General features: G+C 41.1%; 1 protein-coding gene and 1 long non-coding RNA gene across 2 annotated transcripts; one reads left to right on the top strand and one right to left on the bottom strand.

Moving 5' to 3' along the window:
* The first annotated feature begins 1,651 nt into the window (after window positions 1-1,651).
* On the top strand, window positions 1,652-4,676 carry LOC129816002 (L-rhamnose-binding lectin CSL3-like). The gene is made up of 9 exons (XM_055870203.1): window positions 1,652-1,710; window positions 1,996-2,031; window positions 2,109-2,153; window positions 2,313-2,448; window positions 2,514-2,632; window positions 3,944-3,988; window positions 4,100-4,235; window positions 4,312-4,419; window positions 4,488-4,676. Exons 1-8 carry the CDS (start codon window positions 1,680-1,682, stop codon window positions 4,415-4,417), a joined length of 654 nt encoding a protein of 217 aa, XP_055726178.1. The 5' UTR covers window positions 1,652-1,679; the 3' UTR covers window positions 4,418-4,419; window positions 4,488-4,676.
* An 11,668-nt stretch (window positions 4,677-16,344) lies between these two features.
* On the bottom strand, window positions 16,345-16,903 carry LOC129816003 (uncharacterized). The gene is made up of 3 exons (XR_008753507.1): window positions 16,782-16,903; window positions 16,598-16,705; window positions 16,345-16,526 (listed from the first exon to the last, which is right to left on the bottom strand). It is a non-coding gene; the product is annotated as an uncharacterized LOC129816003 (long non-coding RNA).
* Between the last annotated feature and the right edge of the window lie 304 nt (window positions 16,904-17,207).

A 17,207-nucleotide genomic window follows, 5' to 3' on the forward strand; every position in this document is an offset into this window, starting at 1 on the left:
CACACACACGTAACATAAAGACAATCCCGCACAAAACAAGGGCGGGTCTACCTACTAAATATGGGGAAGCTCATTAACCAAAAACAACAGAAACACAGGTGAAACTAATAAGACAAAACCAACAGACAAACGAAAGAGGGATCGGTGGCGGCTAGTAGGACGGTGACGACGACAGCCGAGCACCGCCCGAACAGGCAGGGGAGCCAACTTCGGCGGAAGTCGTGACATCCAACTGGTACAAAACCCTGTACCATAGAGACTGCTGCCATATGTACATAGTCATTCAACACGGGTCACTTTAATAATGTTTACAGTAGAGTACCTGTACTGGGGTTCTGTGGTCACCAAACTGCCTTCAAGCGCAGCGGTCTCCCTCACATGAGTGGCAACTGGGAACATATAAATGAACAAAATCACTCAGACCAGCCTTTCTGGACCGTGGCGGTGAAGCCTGATAAGTGCAACACCCAAAGGGCTCGCACGTTGAAGGGCTAGGCACCTGTCCAGCAGCCCTGAGAATCGACATTTGAGAGGAAGAGGACACACACTCAGCCACCAGAACAACACATCATAGGGATCTGACCATATAGAATGATAGTCACAGTATATCATCGTTATATGTGTTCCATTATGCCGTACGTGAGCGCACGGGCAGCTCCATTCCAATCAAATAACAAATGTAATTACATTAGAAATAATAGAGACAATATTCATTTTATTAAATTAGACAATTTTCTTCTATAATTTCTATGAGTTGGCAAAGACACTAAAAGGATGCACAGCGCAACAGAGTGTGAAGGATTTGAAGGCAAATCTGGCAATTTACTGCCACCAACAGTTATGAAGTGTTTGCACAAGAGTATAATTAATTGGCTGATCCCTCCTGATTGAATCATTTTAATTTATCTGTTATTTTACCAGGTAAGTTGACTGAGAAGACATTCTCATTTACAACAACAACCTGGGGAATAGTTACAGGGGGGAGGAGGGGGAAGAATGAGCCAATCGTAAACTGGGGATTCTTAGGTGACCGTGATGGTTTGGGTGCCAGATTGGGAATTTAGTAGGGACACCGGGGTTAACACCCCTACTCTTACGATAAGTGCCATGGGATCTTTAATGACCTCAGAGAGTGAGGACACCCATTTAACATCCCATCCAAATGACAGCACCCTACACAGAGCAGTGTCCCAATCACATCCCTGGGGCATGTTTTAGACCAGAGGAAAGAGTGCCTCCTACAGCCCCTCCAACACCACTTCCAGCAGCATCTGGTCTACCATCCAGGGACTGACCAGAAAATACATTGTCTCTAATCATGAAAATTATATCTGCAATGCTCAAAGGTTTTGCGACTGCATGTGGCCCGTGTGATTCTTCCTTAACAAAGATCCCCACCTAGATGACTACTTTAAAATGTTGGAAGCCCTCAATGGCAATGTTTATGTCAAAATGGATTTTATCCACCTAGAGTGCTCTATCCAACTCCATGAGACTGACCCAATAGTCAGGTTCAGACCAGCAAACTCCGGCCCCTAATTGCAATGAGGTGCACCTGGAGACAAAGAGATACACCTGGGTTAATTAAGACATATCACATAACATAAATACCAGGTGTATTTGGTCTAGATATCATCAGTTGTATTTTCTCTGTTATTACCACTCCTGTACCTGGCATCATGAGCATGTTCAGACTGACTGTGGTCACATGTGAGTATACAAACTCTGTATGTGATGCAGATTAGAATTTAAATATGCATGACCAAATGTTTGTATTTGAGAGTAAATGAAGTACATGTTATATGATTTGAGGTACATTCAATTTCTATTGGTCAAAATATATATAATTGTCACGTTGCATTCTTGGAATAAGAGACCAAATGCTCAACTTGACTATAATCCAGTAGGTATAACTCAAATGTGGAATTCTACCTTCATGGTCCAAGTACATATGTTGTGAGATGTTGCTGAACTAGCTTTGTGATGTTGTTTCAGTGCTGGCTGCAGCTTGCTGTACACTAACAGATGGAGGTACTGTATGTAATGATGATGGTACTTAACCAAGCTAATGTGAGTAGTGTGTAATTCCTGTTTATTTGTCCTGGCAGCAATCAGCATCACGTGTGAAGGTTCTGAGGCTTTACTGCAATGTGGTAAGCTAGTCCACACTGCTGAACAGTATACTCACTGACCACCTATGATAGTTTCTACTGTAGATTAGCGTCACTAGCCCACACCATAGAGACCCAGACTTGGCTCTCCTTTGTCCCTCACCTTTCTCCTTTTCATTCTCTCTTCCCCATCTCCCTCAGATGGAGGTAAGATTCAAATCAAGCGTGCCAACTATGGTCGTCGTCAACAAGATATGTGTTCCATTGGGCGCCCCGATAACCAACTCACCGACACCAACTGCCTCAGCCAATTCACCACCAGCAAGATGGCAGAAAGGTACTGGAACCTGTAGTGTGTACCTGTAGTAACTCATGACCTCTACCTGTCTTTGAAACACACAGGTGCGTTGGGAAGAGCGAGTGTGTTGTGTCGGCATCCAATTTTGTTTTTGGCGACCCCTGTGTCGGGACTTACAAGTACCTGGACATCAAATACTCCTGTGTCCAACAGCAAGAAACAAGTCAGTCTCTGAATGTGTGCTAATAATACTTAGTGGTGGGCACCAATATCCATAATTAGATGCAACTTACTATTGGTATGACTGTGGCATGTTGGGATATTGTTTAATACTCCTACCCATGTTACTCTTTTGTAAATGAGTGCACTCTGCTGATAGCTAGAAAATAAATAGAATACGTTGGTTCCCCTATGGTACATGCTTGCTAACTATGTTTTATTAAATGCTGTCTTATGGCCACAACATGTTTCATACATGCATGTGTTTCTCAACGTGTAAACCACCCTCACCTGCTAGCTAGCCAACAAGCTGTGGTTATTGAGAAATGTAGCCGGCAACAACTTTAGTTAGCGTAGCCTATAGGCAGGTACGAGACCTGGAAGTGTGATGCCAAGACTACAAAGGAACTGATTGTGGACTACCGGAAATGAAGGGCCGAGCCCCTCCCTACCAGGAGGCTAGAAATATTTGGCATCAGCCCTCAGAACCTCAATTCTACAGCTGCACCCTTGAGAGATTTTTGACTGGCTGCATCACCACTAGGTATGGCATCTGACTGCAAGGTGCTACAGAGGGTAGTGTGTACAAACCAGTACATCACTCAGGCTGGGCTCCCTGCCATCAGGATCTCGACACCACGTGTGTCGGAATGCCCTACATACAGACTCGAGCCACCCAAGTCATACTGGTCTCTGCTACTCCATGACAAATGGTACGGATGCACCAAGTCTGGAACCAACAGAACCCTAAACGGCTTCTACTTCCCCCAAGCCATAAAACTGCTGAATGACTACCCCGACCATCTGCATTGACCCTTTTTGCAGTAACATCTTTGACTATGCTGCTGTTCCTTGTATGTATCTAGATCATTTAGCCAGGAAGAACATGGCAGGGAAGTGGCTTAAGCTCATTTGATGCTTGTGCACACTTAATCTGGTTTACAACTGAACACGTTTCAGTGAACGGTAACTAGCTAGCACAACTCCAACAGCTTTGTAGGGCTTATAGCTAATCTGACAGATGTCACAGCACAAACTGCATAGAAAGATGTATTTGGTCTAGCGGGTTGATGAATTTTTCACCAGTTTAGGTCTAGCCAGCCAGTTTGCTTAATGTAAGTATTTTGAACTGTTCATAAGGGATTTAAGCCACAAGTTAATAACAGTGGAAGATGACACACTTAACTTTATATAGTTTAGTTCATGCTTAAAATGCACCTGAAATCAACGTACCTTATTAGTGCCCGTCACTAACACTTCACCAGGCTAATGTATGTCTGGCCAGTGTTGTGTAACTCCTGTGTTGTCCTTGCAGTAAGCAGCATCATATGTGAAGGCTCTGATTCTCAACTACTATGTGGTAAGCTGGTCAACACTACCGTACAGTGTATTCATGTGGAGACGTATGTTAGTCACTAGCCCACACATTCAAACCGGATTTGGTAATCCTTTTCTTTATCCTCTTCCTCAGATCGGGGTGAGATCCATATTCAGCGTGCCAACTATGGTCGTCGTCAACACGATGTGTGTTCCATTGGGCGCCCACATAAACAACTTAAAAACACCAACTGCCTCAGCCCATCCACCACCAGCACTATGGCAGAAAGGTACTGAAACCTTTAGTGTGCATATACCTGTAGGCACTCATTGGCTGTGATGTTAACCTCTACCTGTTTCACACAGGTGTGACGGAGAGCGCCAGTGTATCGTCAAGGTATCCAACTCCGTGTTCGGTGACCCCTGTGTCGGAACCTATAAGTACTTGGATGTGGCTTACACCTGTTACTGAATGTGAGTGTATATGTTCATGCACATATGACTGGGAACAAGAATACTGGTACTGATGGTTTGTCTTGCAGGATATCTTCCTGGGGAACAAGAAGATCTACAAGGCTTCTGGGACATTTTCATCGGGCCGTGCTGTTTTCCTCCAATTGCCAAATCGACTTCAATGACAATTGTAAACCTGTGCATTTTGTGCTGAAACATTTCTTAAACCATTTCTGAGCTGTGGTTGTTGGTCTAAATTAAATATGTGGCTGGAAGACGATACTGGTTGCCTCTTGTATATTACTAAATGTCACACCAATATTACTTACCATGTGTCCGGTATTCTATTACACGGTGTTCACCGTCTCATTTGTACCTGGGGCTAACGGGCCTTTGTCTTGATGTCTGTAATCTGTGCCCACCTTTAGGCAGTTGTAGACAAGTTTAATACTCATTGTGATCTCTTTCCTGACCACCTCAGGCGGTTTGATCTGGATGGTCAAACTATGTTTTTTTATCAATTGAACCTGCGTCTCAAATCATTGACAGGTAGTACTTATGACATCAGCAGCCTTAATGATCCTAATTTGTAATTAATCATCAGCTAAGCTGGTCACAAAGCAGACCTGGATGGGTGAGACATTTTTATACAATGTGTAGACCCTACAAACATTGATAGTTAAGTGGTTGGATCATGAACCAAATGTTACTGTGTAAATTCAGCTAGACTATTTCTTCTCTTAATAAACATACTTGCAGTGAAGCTGCCCAACTACATCACATTAGTCTAACAGCTTCTTATCCAGAGACGCACGTCAACAAATCTCCCACAATGTCAAAGGGGGACCTGACCGATACAGCCATCCAAGAGCTGCCCCGCAACCATCACATTCCACCCTGAGACATAAAAGAATTCCATTCCCTACCCCATGCACCACCAAATAAGAGAAACAGCCAGGCCAACAATGTTTGAGTGCATGTATGGCACCATGTCCATCTGAGCATTTGAAGTAGTATGCATTTGTACAAACACCTTCATGGCATAAGCCTCAACTGTATCAACACAGCCCCTCAGTGTCATTCAAAAGTATGTTTTATCTGGAATTTATTTTACATCTCATTCTATCCTTCACCCAGCAACTCCATCCCAACCCTCCACTTCCCTTAGCCCATCCCACCTGTCTCTGCTGGCCACACACTTTGGATTTCTACGCAGCATGTATATTTCAACTATGCTGTGATTAAAATACCATTTCTATTGAATAGACTCTACAGACTTGAAAACCGTTATTAGTAATTGATCTCCAACAGTATATCTAGGGTCAATATTAGATCAATGTTTTGCATTTTCAGCTATTCCTGAGAACCTACTTGAGGGCAATACTAAAATAAATGGTCAATTGATTCTGTATTCTCACAACAAAATTTGCATTAGCTGAAAAGCACAAGTCTTGAATCATCTCATACACCCTGTACCATGGAATCGGTAAATCAAAAATCTCTTCCCAACAATTTTGCAATATGTATGGCACATATCAACATCCTGGTCCTCAAATGATACTGGTATACATTCCTATTTTTGCTATTTTTATTCCGCTGCAAATTTTGATCCTTTAAATTAGACCACTTCTCTGCCTCCTCCTGCTGCCACCTGCCTCCATTTTTGGTGTAATGCTGTAATCAATTGGTTATAATCTTGGACTGAGCAGACCTTTCCATATATTTCTGATAACTCTATAAAAGACAACTCACCCATTCCAATTTACAATATAATTTAATAACAAAATACCCTTTTCAAACTGTTTCCCATAAATACAGGTATTTTATTAACCAGCGCATTTAAATTCAGCATTAATATTTATTCTATCTTTTCAGGTGGATGACATTTAAATTGTAGCCAGCTCTGCAATGCTTGTTTGAAAAAGAGAGATACTTAGAAAAGGGTATCATTTGCAATCAATCAAAAATCAAACATCGAAATCTGTACACAGGCAAAAGGGCTATTTAAGTGGATCAACTTTTCTTAGTATTTTACTTGAGAACCATTTTGGGTTCAAATACATCTTTTGACTAAGTGAAGATTTTAGACATGTTAGTGCTTTTATATTTAATAATCTCACAACACCCAAATCATATTCATTGTATAGCCAGCTAGGCCTGCATACCACCTCATTCATCCCCCCTCTTCTCCCCTGTAATTATTCCCCAGGTTGTTGCTGTAAATGAGTATGTGTTCTCAGACAACTTACCTGTTTAAATACAAATATACAAATGGATAAATATAGATAGGCACACTGTATCTTGTCATAATTAGGTTTTAGTCCAGACAGTCCAGAAAAGTTATCTAGATCTTCAATGAGACATTACAGGGATCTAGCTAGCAGGCTAAATATAAAACTTGAGTAATCGGCATACATGGACACCTTTGTTTCTAAGCCTTGGATTTCTAATCCTCTAATGTTGTTATTTGATATGATTTAATAGCTGGCATTTTGATGGCCATAACGAATAGATATGGTGACAGCGGACACCCTTGTTTAACTCTTCAAAACTCTCTGAGAAGTAGCCGTTATTTACTATTTTACACCTGAGGTTGCTATCCAGTACTTTTACCCATTTCTAAGAGAATCACCGAAATTGTAAACATCCAGGCATTTTATGAATACATTTCTAGTACGTAATTGCCTGTAGACCCTGTCACATACGTCTCTTGTCTGGGCCATTGAATTGCGACTCCATTTTGTCCCTATACTGACATTCTGCTTGTTTAATTGCCTTGTGGAGGGAATGACTACACTGTTTATATTCAGCTATATTCCCCGACCTCTTTCCATGTTTGAATGCGGTGGTTTGCGCTTTCAGTTTTGCGCGAATGCTGCCTTCTATCCACAGTTTCTGGTTGGGGTAGGTTTTAATAGTAACACTGTGTACAACCTCTCCAATGCACATTCTAATAAATTCACTCACAGAGTCGGCGTATAAATCGATTTTATTGTCTGAGGCTTCCCGGAATATTTTCCAGTCCACGTGATCAAAACAATCTTGAAGTGTCGATTCCGATGGGTCAGACCATCGTTGAATGGTTTTAGTCACGGGTACATCCTGCTTGAGTTTCTGCCTATAGGGCGGTATGAGCAAGATGGAGTCGTGTTTGGATTTGCTGAAAGGAGGGCGGGGGAGGGCCTTGTATGCATCGCGGAAGTTAGATTAACAGTGGTCGAGTGTTTTGCTTGAGCAGGTACGAAAGTCAATGTGCTGGTAAAATTGAGATATTCTTGTTCTCAAAATAGCTTTCCTAACATCCCCAGCTTCAATAAATCAGCCTGAGGATATATGGTTTCCGGGGGAAGGGGGGGGTATATACGGCCGTGACTATAATCAAAGAGAATTGTCTTGGGAGATAATGCGGTCGGCATTTGACTGTAAGGATTTCTAGGTCAGGTGAACAAAAGGACTTGAGTTACTGTATGTTCATAAACCACCACCCTTCCACTTACCAGAGAGATGCTTTTTTCTGTCGGCGCGAAGCATGACGAAACCCGACAGCTGTATCGACTCTGACAACATATCCCGAGTGAGCAATGTTTCCATGAAACATAGCATGTTACAATCTCTGATGTCTCTCTGGAAGGCAACTCGTGCCCTAATTTCGTCCACAAATGATTACATAATTTCCAAAGGACTTGAAACGAGGCGACCATCTCTGTCTGCGCCAACTTTTGATCATTTAGCTTCCTCCTTTAAAATATAATTTGGAGAATCACAGGTAACTTTATTTTTGTAATAGATTACATTAGATGGTTCTAGAATAAGTTCATCCATTTCTTTTTGTTTTTCCTCTAACTTATTTTTTATCTGTAGTTTTTTTTTTGTTGCTTCCTGTACGATTAGAGAATGTATTTCCCTTGTTAGTCCTGTCTCTTTAGCCAGAAACTGCTTTTTAATTGTTTGAAAATTGAAGTGAATGACCTCTGAAGGTACATTTAAAGGTATTCAAAACAATAAGGGGATTTGCTGAACTTATGTTGTACTGGAAAAATTCAATTATAAATTATTTTGTCTAAGTTAAAAATAAATTGTCACCCAGTAAACTTTGATTACATGTCCAATATCCCCATCGGCGTGGACATTCCGTAAGAGTTATGTGAAAGCCAATTAGATGTTGATCCGATCACATTCAGTCTCCTATTGTCCATTGGTTTGATTTGGGATGAGCACAGCAGTACCACAACGACAGTACCACGGGACATATTAATGATGGTATAATTAAATAAAAAATTAACTATGTGGATCACGTCGCCATTTCCAGGTTGCTGATATTCTGTTTCGCCTAATTTAAGTTTGACAAAAGTATAGTGTCGCATCATTGTACCATCTAAACTGCAGTGAAATATATTTTCAGACCAAAAAGTACTATTTTCAGCTGTTGAACACTGGTGTACAACAATGTAACTCAGCATTGAAATAGCGCATTACAGATCTACCACTTTGACTTGATTTCAATGAGGGATAGATCAATGTTGGTGTATTGCCAAAATGTGTGGGACAGTGCCAGAGATACCTTTGAGGAGATGGGGAAACTCCATTGGCATCGTATTAATGCCCATTTTGTATGTTGCCCATACGTTGTCAATGGGCTGCGCAGTGCGTTCTGGACTATTCTGGAACAGGGAGAGCTCTTCAAGGAGTGAATGGGAATCAATTGGGCGCTAGCTCAAAACCCCAACTTTAGCATGAATTCCGTGAACAAGTGCAAAATTGTAACTTTGATCCGAGATGTTTGATAATATCGTATTGCTTTGGAATAGTGACATGATCTACTTTTGAGGAAAATAGGCAGGTTACTCGACTTTGAGAAGGCATTGCGTGATGATTAGCTTAGCAACCGTGTGACGCATTATGCCAACGTGAATGTGATTCGTCAAAAGCTTGTGGTGCGTTATACGTTTCTCCATTCATTGGCCAATGGGAGTTTATCTCCTACTGTTCTTTAAAAATGTAAGGGAAGTCCCCCCCCAATTGTACAAAATAACATGGCAAGTTATTGGCACCGGGCGCAGCATATGCGCGATGGACAAATACACTATTTCTGGAGGTGTTTCATCCAAAGTTGATGGCAAATGAATGCTGCAAATGAGCTGTGTAACACTCCAAAATTCCTATAGTGGGCGAGTGTGTTCTAAATTTTTCATAGGCCTTTTGTAACGCAAGTCAAGACCCAAGAGTAAAATTTTGAAATTTTGAAAGTTTTGGCAAAAACTTATCACCCCCTTAAAAAAGTGCCAATTGCAAATGTAACGTGCATTCTTTAAATACTTTAGAAATACAAAAGTGAACGTCCTGATGACCTCAGGATGGCCAGGCAGTGATAATGGTTCCTCTCCATCGCTCGTTGTGTGAAATTTCATCATGTCGATTTTGGTGATGGTACCCTCCCGTTGAAACAAATTGCAAATGCACAAAAGTCAACAAGCAAGTCAACTAGCAAGTGTCAACAAAAGTCAACTAGCAAGTGTCCATCAGTCAATTGGAGAGTTTCAGACACCAAACTCACTTTTTCCAACTCCTTTAGAAGCCAACTATAACATATTTCAGAGCAGGCCCAAAATTCACAGCGCCTTCCATTTAAACCATAATAAAACAAATAATACGTAGTTATGTTCTAGCTGCGGATCCAGTTCTCACATTCTGTTTAGCCCTATGTGAGGCGACCTCGAATACCAAGTTTCGGCTCGATAGGTCATTCGGTGCCTGAGAAATACCTTAATTGGTGCTGAAAATCCACTTTTTTCATTGCCTTGCTACGCGGTCCTTGAACGAGCAATCAAAAAGGCTCGTTGGGGTCTGTCTCTATGGGCCGAGCCGGTTTCTATGCACCTAGTCTTGAGACTCTGGGACTTTTCTAAATGTCGTCAGTTTCGTTGAGATGAAAAGGAATTGAAAACATAGCCAATACACAAGGCTGTTTATCGGTCTGAGAACCTTCTAGAGCCACATAACTCACCATGCACAATCAACCTGAGGTCTAGAACAGGTTTGTAAAGTTTCAGAACTCTAGGTCTGACGGTTCTTTAAAAGTTGGAACAAAAGTAACTACCACAGGCACTGTCTGCCTCTTAGCCCCTCAGTGTGTCCCTCCATCATTTCTGTTTGGGTGTGTAAATTTTTCTTTGAAATCTGATGGGACTAATGACTGATTTACAGTTCAGGAGGGTTGCCTAATCACAAATATGAAGTTTTGGAAAGATTTGACATTTTTAACCCTTCAAAACAGCCCATTTGACACCAATTATGGCACTTCCGGTTGGCACAGGAAGCTGAAAGTAAACACATATTCTCACTGGAGCATGCTGTTAGAGAATCCTGAGTTTTAAGTCTATATGTTAAAAATTGACTGATTTACATAGGGCTGAATGCACTATTTCTCTCAAATTGCAGGTTGGGTATTGCAAAGACTTTTAGGGTGATTTTCACCACTTCCGGTTGCTCCAGGAAGCTTAGAATCGACACAGGTAGACCTCATGTTGGCCTGATGGACTGTCATCAAAGACAGGATCATAAGACATTCATAACCCACAAAGGCTTCAGGTTGAATTTAGGGGAGCAGTCAATGTATTCCTATGGAGCGAAATGTCATTGTAAACTGTTTGATGTAAACACCTTCTTTTAACTGTGAAGGGTTAATGCCACAAGGTCAAAGTTAGGCTTGCACAGATCGGGAGGACCTTAAGAACATTCCTGAGGTGAAATTGTGTTTCTAACCTTAACGGTTCTCTCTCTGTCTCCCAAAAGCAAATGAAATTGACATTGAGGTCAAAAGGTCATTTGTGTCCGTTCTCTTGTAACGGTCGCTGCGCTCAGACCGAGCGAGCTACGGTCAAGCGGGGCATCCCGTTGAACTCGGCACGGCCTGGAGAATATGGTGATGTCATTTTAGTGGTGATTTCAGAATGCTATTTCGGTGCATTCATGGAAGGCGCCGTGAATTTCGGGCCTGCTCTGAAATATGTGATAGTTGGCTTCTAAAGGAGTTGGAAAAAGTGAGTTTGGAGTCAGATGGTATCAGTTTGGTGTCTGAAAATATCCAATTGACTGATGGACACTTGCTAGTTGACTTTTGTTGACACTTGCTAGTTGACTTGCTAGTCGACTTTTGTACATTTGCAATATGTTTCAACGCGGGGGTACCATCACAAAAAGCGACATGATGAAATTTCACGCAACGAGCGATGGAGAGGAACCACTATCACTGCCCGGCCATCCTGAGGTCATCAGGACGTTGACTTTTGTATTTCTAAAGTATTTAAAGAATGCACGTTACATTTGCAATATGAAAAACATCACATCATATTGCAAATGTAACGTGCATTTGCAATATGAAAAACATCACATCATATTGCAAATGTAACGTGCATTCTCTTAAATACTTTAGAAATGCAAAAGTCAACGTCCTGATGACCTCAGGATGGCCGGGCAGTGATAGTGGTTCCTCTCCATCGCTCGTTGCGTGAAATTTCATCATGCCAATTTTGGTGATGGTACCCTCCCGTTGAAACATATTGCAAATGTACAAAAGTCAACTAGCAAGTTAGTGTCCATCAGTCAATTGGATATTGTTAGACACCAAACTGATACCATCTGACTCCAAACTCACTTTTTCCAACTCCTTTAGAAGCCAACTATAACATATTTCAGAGCAGGCCCAAAATTCACAGCGCCTTCTCTTTAACTTCTACCGACTCAGAAACCCGGATCCGGGAGCACCCCCACCTCCCCCACTAGTAAAAAAGCTGAATAGCATAGCTAGCATAGCGTCACAATTAAATAGTAGCATCTAAATATCATTCAATCACAAGTCCAAGATACCAGATGAAAGATCCACTTCTTGTGAATCCAGCAATCATTTCTGATTTGTAAAATGTTTTACAGGGAAGACACAATATGTAAATCTATTAGCTAACCACGTTAGCAAAAATCACCATTTTTCTTTGTCCACCATTTTTTCTCACCACCAGTAGCTATCACCAATTCGGCCAAATAAAGATATTGATAGCCACTAACCAAGAAAAAACCTCATCAGATGACAGTCTGATAACATATTTATTGTATAGGATAGGTTTTGTTAGAAAAATGTGCATATTTCAGGTATAAATCATAGTTTACAATTGCACCCACCATCACAACTCGACTAGAATAAATACAGAGAGCAACGTGTATTACCTAATTACTAATCATAAAACATTTCTTAAAAATACACAGCGTACACTAATTGAAAGACACAGATCCTGTGAATCCAGACAATATTTCAGATTTTCTAAGTGTCTTACAGCGAAAACACAATAAATCGTTATATTAGCATAGCACATGTGCAAACATTACCCCAGCATTGATTCACGGCAAAAGGAGCGATAGCATTATCACCACTAAAATGTATTAATTTTTTCACTAACCTTCTCAGAATTCTTCAGATGACACTCCTGTAACATCATATTACAACATACATAGAGTTTGTTCGAAAATTTTGGGAAATTATGTAGTAATTTGTGGATGAAATTAGGGCACGAGTTGCCTTCCAGAGAGACATCAGAGATATTAACATTCTATGTTTCACGGAAACATTGCTCATTCAGGATACTTTGTCAGAGTCGATACAGCCATCGGGTTTCTTCATGCGTCACGCCGACAGAAAAAAACATCTCTCTGGTAAGTGGAAGGGCGGTGGTTTATGAACATACAGTAACTCAAGTCCTTTTGTTCACCTGACCTAGAAATCCTTACAGTCAAATGCCGACCGCTTTATCTCCCAAGACAATTCTCTTTGATTATAGTCACGGCCGTGTATACTCCCCCCTTCCCCCGGAAACCATATATCCTTAGGCTGATTTACTGAAGCTGGGGATGTTAAGAAAGCTATTTTGAGAACAAGAATACCTCAATTTTACCAGCACATTGACTTTCGTACCTGCTCGAGCAAAACGCCTCGACCCCTGTTAATCTAACTTCCGCGTTGCATACAAGGCCCTCCCCCGCCCTCCTTTCAGCAAATCCAACCACGACTCCATCTTGTTCATACCGCTCTATAGGCAGAAACTCAAGCAGGATGTACCCGTGACTAAAACCATTCAACGCTCATCTGATCCATCGGAATCGACGCTTCAAGATTGTTTTGATCACGTGGACTGGAAAATATTCCAGGAAGCCTCAGACAATAAAATCGATTTATACGCCGACTCTGTGAGTGAACTTATTAGAATGTGCATTGGAGAGGTTGTACACAGTGTTACTATTAAAACCTACCCCAACCAGAAACTGTGGATAGAAGGCAGCATTCGCGCAAAACTGAAAGCGCAAACCACCGCATTCAACCATGGAAAGAGGTCGGGGAATATAGCTGAATATAAACAGTGTAGTTATTCCCTCCACAAGGCAATCAAACAAGCAGAATGTCAGTATAGGGACAAAATGGAGTCGCAATTCAATGCCCCAGGCAAGAGACGTATGTGACAGGGTCTACAGGCAATTACGTACTAGAAATGTATTCATAAAATGCCTGGATGTTTATAATTTCGGTGATTCTCTTAGAAATGGGTAAAAGTAATGGATAGCAACCTCAGGTGTAAAATAGTAAATAGCGGCTACTTCTCAGAGAGTTTTGAAGAGTTAAACAAGGGTGTCCGCTGTCACCATATCTATTCGTTATGGCCATCAAAATGCCAGCTATTAAATCATATCAAATAACAACATTAGAGGATTAGAAATCCAAGGCTTAGAAACAAAGGTGTCCATGTATGCCGATTACTCAAGTTTTATATTTAGTCTGCTAGCTAGATCCCTGTAATGTCTCATTGAAGATCTAGATAACTTTTCTGGACTGTCTGGACTAAAACCTAATTATGACAAGATACAGTGTGCCTATCTATATTTATCCATTTGTATATTTGTATTTAAACAGGTAAGTTGTCTGAGAACACATACTCATTTACAGCAACAACCTGGGGAATAGTTACAGGGGAGAAGAGGGGGGATGAATGAGGTGGTATGCAGGCCTAGCTATAATGAATATGATTTGGGTGTTGTGAGATTATTAAATATAAAAGCACTAACATGTCTAAAATCTTCACTTAGTCAAAAGATGTATTTGAACCCAAAATGGTTCTCAAGTAAAATACTAAGAAACATTGATCCACTTAAATAGCCCTTTTGCCTGTGTACAGATTTCGATGTTTGATTTTTGATTGCAAATGATACCTTTTTCTAAGTATCTCTCTTTTTCAAACAAGCATTGCAGAGCTGGCTACAATTTAAATGTCATCCACCTGAAAAGATAGAATAAATATTAATGCTGAATTTAAATGCGCTGGTTGATAAAATACCTGTATTTTACAGGAAACAGTTTGAAAGGGGAATTTTGTTATTAAATGATATTGTAAATTGGAATAGGTGAGTTGTCTTTTATAGAGTTATCAGAAATAGATGGAAAGGTCTGCTCAGTCCAAGATTATAACCAATTGATTACAGCATTACACCAACAATGGAGGCAGGTGGCAGCAGAAGGATGCAGGGAAGTGGTCTGTCTGCCCAATTTGAAGGATCAAAATTTGCAGCGGAATAAAAATAGGAATGTATACCAGTATCATTTGAGGACCAGGATGTTGATATGTGCCATACATATTGCAAAATTGTTGGGAAGAGATTTTTAATTTACCGATTCCATGGTACAGGGTGTATGAGATGATTCAAGACTTGTGCTTTTCAGCTAATGCAAATTTTGTTGTGAGAATACAGAATCAATTGACCATTTATTTTAGTATTGCCCTCAAGTAGGTTCTCAGGAATAGCTGAAAATGCAAAACATTGATCTAATATTGACCCTAGATATACTGTTGGAGATCAATTACCAATAACGGTTTAAGTCTGTAGAGTCTATTCAATAGAAATGGTATTTTAATCACAGCATAGTTGAAATATACATGCTGCGTAGAAATCCAAAGTGTGTGGCCAGCAGAGACAGGTGGGATGGGCTAAGGGAAGCTGAGGGTTGGGATGTGGAATTGGAGACAAGTGGGGGTGGAGTTGCTGGGTGAAGGATAGAATGAGATGTAAAATAAATTCCAGATAAAACGTACATTTGAATGACACTGAGGGGCTGTGTTGATACAGTTGAGGCTTATGCCATGAAGGTGTTTGTACAAATGCATACTACTTCAAATGCTCAGATGGACATGGTGCCATACATGCACTCAAACATTGTTGGCCTGGCTGTTTCTCTTATTTGGTGCATGGGGTAGGGAATGGAATTATTTTATGTCTCAGGGTGGAATGTGATGGTTGAGGGGCAGCTCTTGGATGGCTGTATCGGTCAGGTCCCCCTTTGACATTGTGGGAGATTTGTTGACGTGCGTCTCTGGATAAGAAGCTGTTAGACTAATGTGATGTAGTTGGGCAGCTTCACTGCAAGTATGTTTATTAAGAGAAGAAATAGTCTAGCTGAATTTACACAGTAACATTTGGTTCATGATCCAACCACTTAACTATCAATGTTTGTAGGGTCTACACATTGTATAAAAATGCCTCACGCATCCAGGTCTGCTTTGTGACCAGATTAGCTGATGATTAATTACAAATTAGGACCATTAAGGCTGCTGATGTCATTAGTACTACCTGTCAATGATTTGAGACGCAGGTTCAATTGATTTAAAAATAGTTTGACCATCCAGATCACACCACCTGAGGTGGTCAGGAAAGTCTGATCACAATGAGTATTAAACTTGTCTACAACTGCCTAAAGGTGGGCACAGATGACAGACATCAAGACAAAGGCCCGTTAGCCCCAGGTAAAAATGAGACCGGTGAACACTGTGTAAGAGAGAATATCGGACACATGGTAAGTAATATTGATGTGACATTTAGTAATATACAAGAGTCAACCAGTATCGTCTTCCAGCCACGTCATTTAATTCAGACCAACAACCACAGTTAAGAAATTGTTTAAGAAATGTTTCAGCACAAAATGCACAGGTTTACAATGGTCACTGAAGTTGATTTGGGCGGTTGGAGGAAAAAACAGCACGACCCGATGAAAATGTCCCAGAAGCCTTGTACATCTTCAGGTTCCCCAGGAAGATATTCTGCAAGACAAACCATCAGTACCAGCATTCTAGTTCCCAGTCATGTGTGCATGAACATATTCAACACTCACATTCAGTAACAGGTGTAAGCCACATCCAAGTACTTATAGGTTCCGACACAGGGGTCACCGAACACGGAGTTGGATACCTTGACGATACACTGGCGCTCTCCGTCACACCTGTGTGAAACAGGTAGAGGTTAACATCACAGCCAATGAGTGCCTAAGGGTAAATGCACACTAAAGGTTTAAGTACCTTTCTGCCATTGTGCTTGTGGTGGATGTGCTGAGGCAGTTGGTGTTTTTGAGTTGTTTATGTGGGCGCCCAATGGAACACACATCGTGTTGACGACGACCATAGTTGGCACGCTGAATATGGATTTCACCCCGATCTGAGGAAGAGAACGAAGAAAAGGATTACCAAATCTGGTTGTATGTGTGGGCTAGTGACTAACATACGTCTCCACATGAATACACTGTACGGTAGTGTTGACCAGCTGAACACATAGTAGTTGAGAATCAGAGCCTTCACATATGATGCTGCTTACTGCAAGGACAACACAGGAGTTACACAACACTGGCCAGACATACATTAGCCTGGTGAAGTGTTAGTGACGGGCACTAATAAGGTACGTTGATTTCAGGAGCATTTTAAGCATGAACTAAACTATATAAAGTTAAC

This window comes from Salvelinus fontinalis, chromosome 18 (genome assembly GCF_029448725.1).
Source record: "Salvelinus fontinalis isolate EN_2023a chromosome 18, ASM2944872v1, whole genome shotgun sequence".
Taxonomy (NCBI): domain Eukaryota; kingdom Metazoa; phylum Chordata; class Actinopteri; order Salmoniformes; family Salmonidae; genus Salvelinus; species Salvelinus fontinalis.

What these genes read in the sequence shown, in the direction of transcription:
- LOC129816002 (XM_055870203.1), top strand. Translation starts at nt 1,680, where the DNA reads ATGAGCATGTTCAGACTGACTGTGGTCACAT. An exon ending in TGAGGCTTTACTGCAATGTG is followed by an intron (nt 2,154 to 2,312) that starts GTAAGCTAGTCC and finishes CATCTCCCTCAG; the next exon opens with ATGGAGGTAAGATTCAAATC. An exon ending in TGTCCAACAGCAAGAAACAA is followed by an intron (nt 2,633 to 3,943) that starts GTCAGTCTCTGA and finishes TTGTCCTTGCAG; the next exon opens with TAAGCAGCATCATATGTGAA.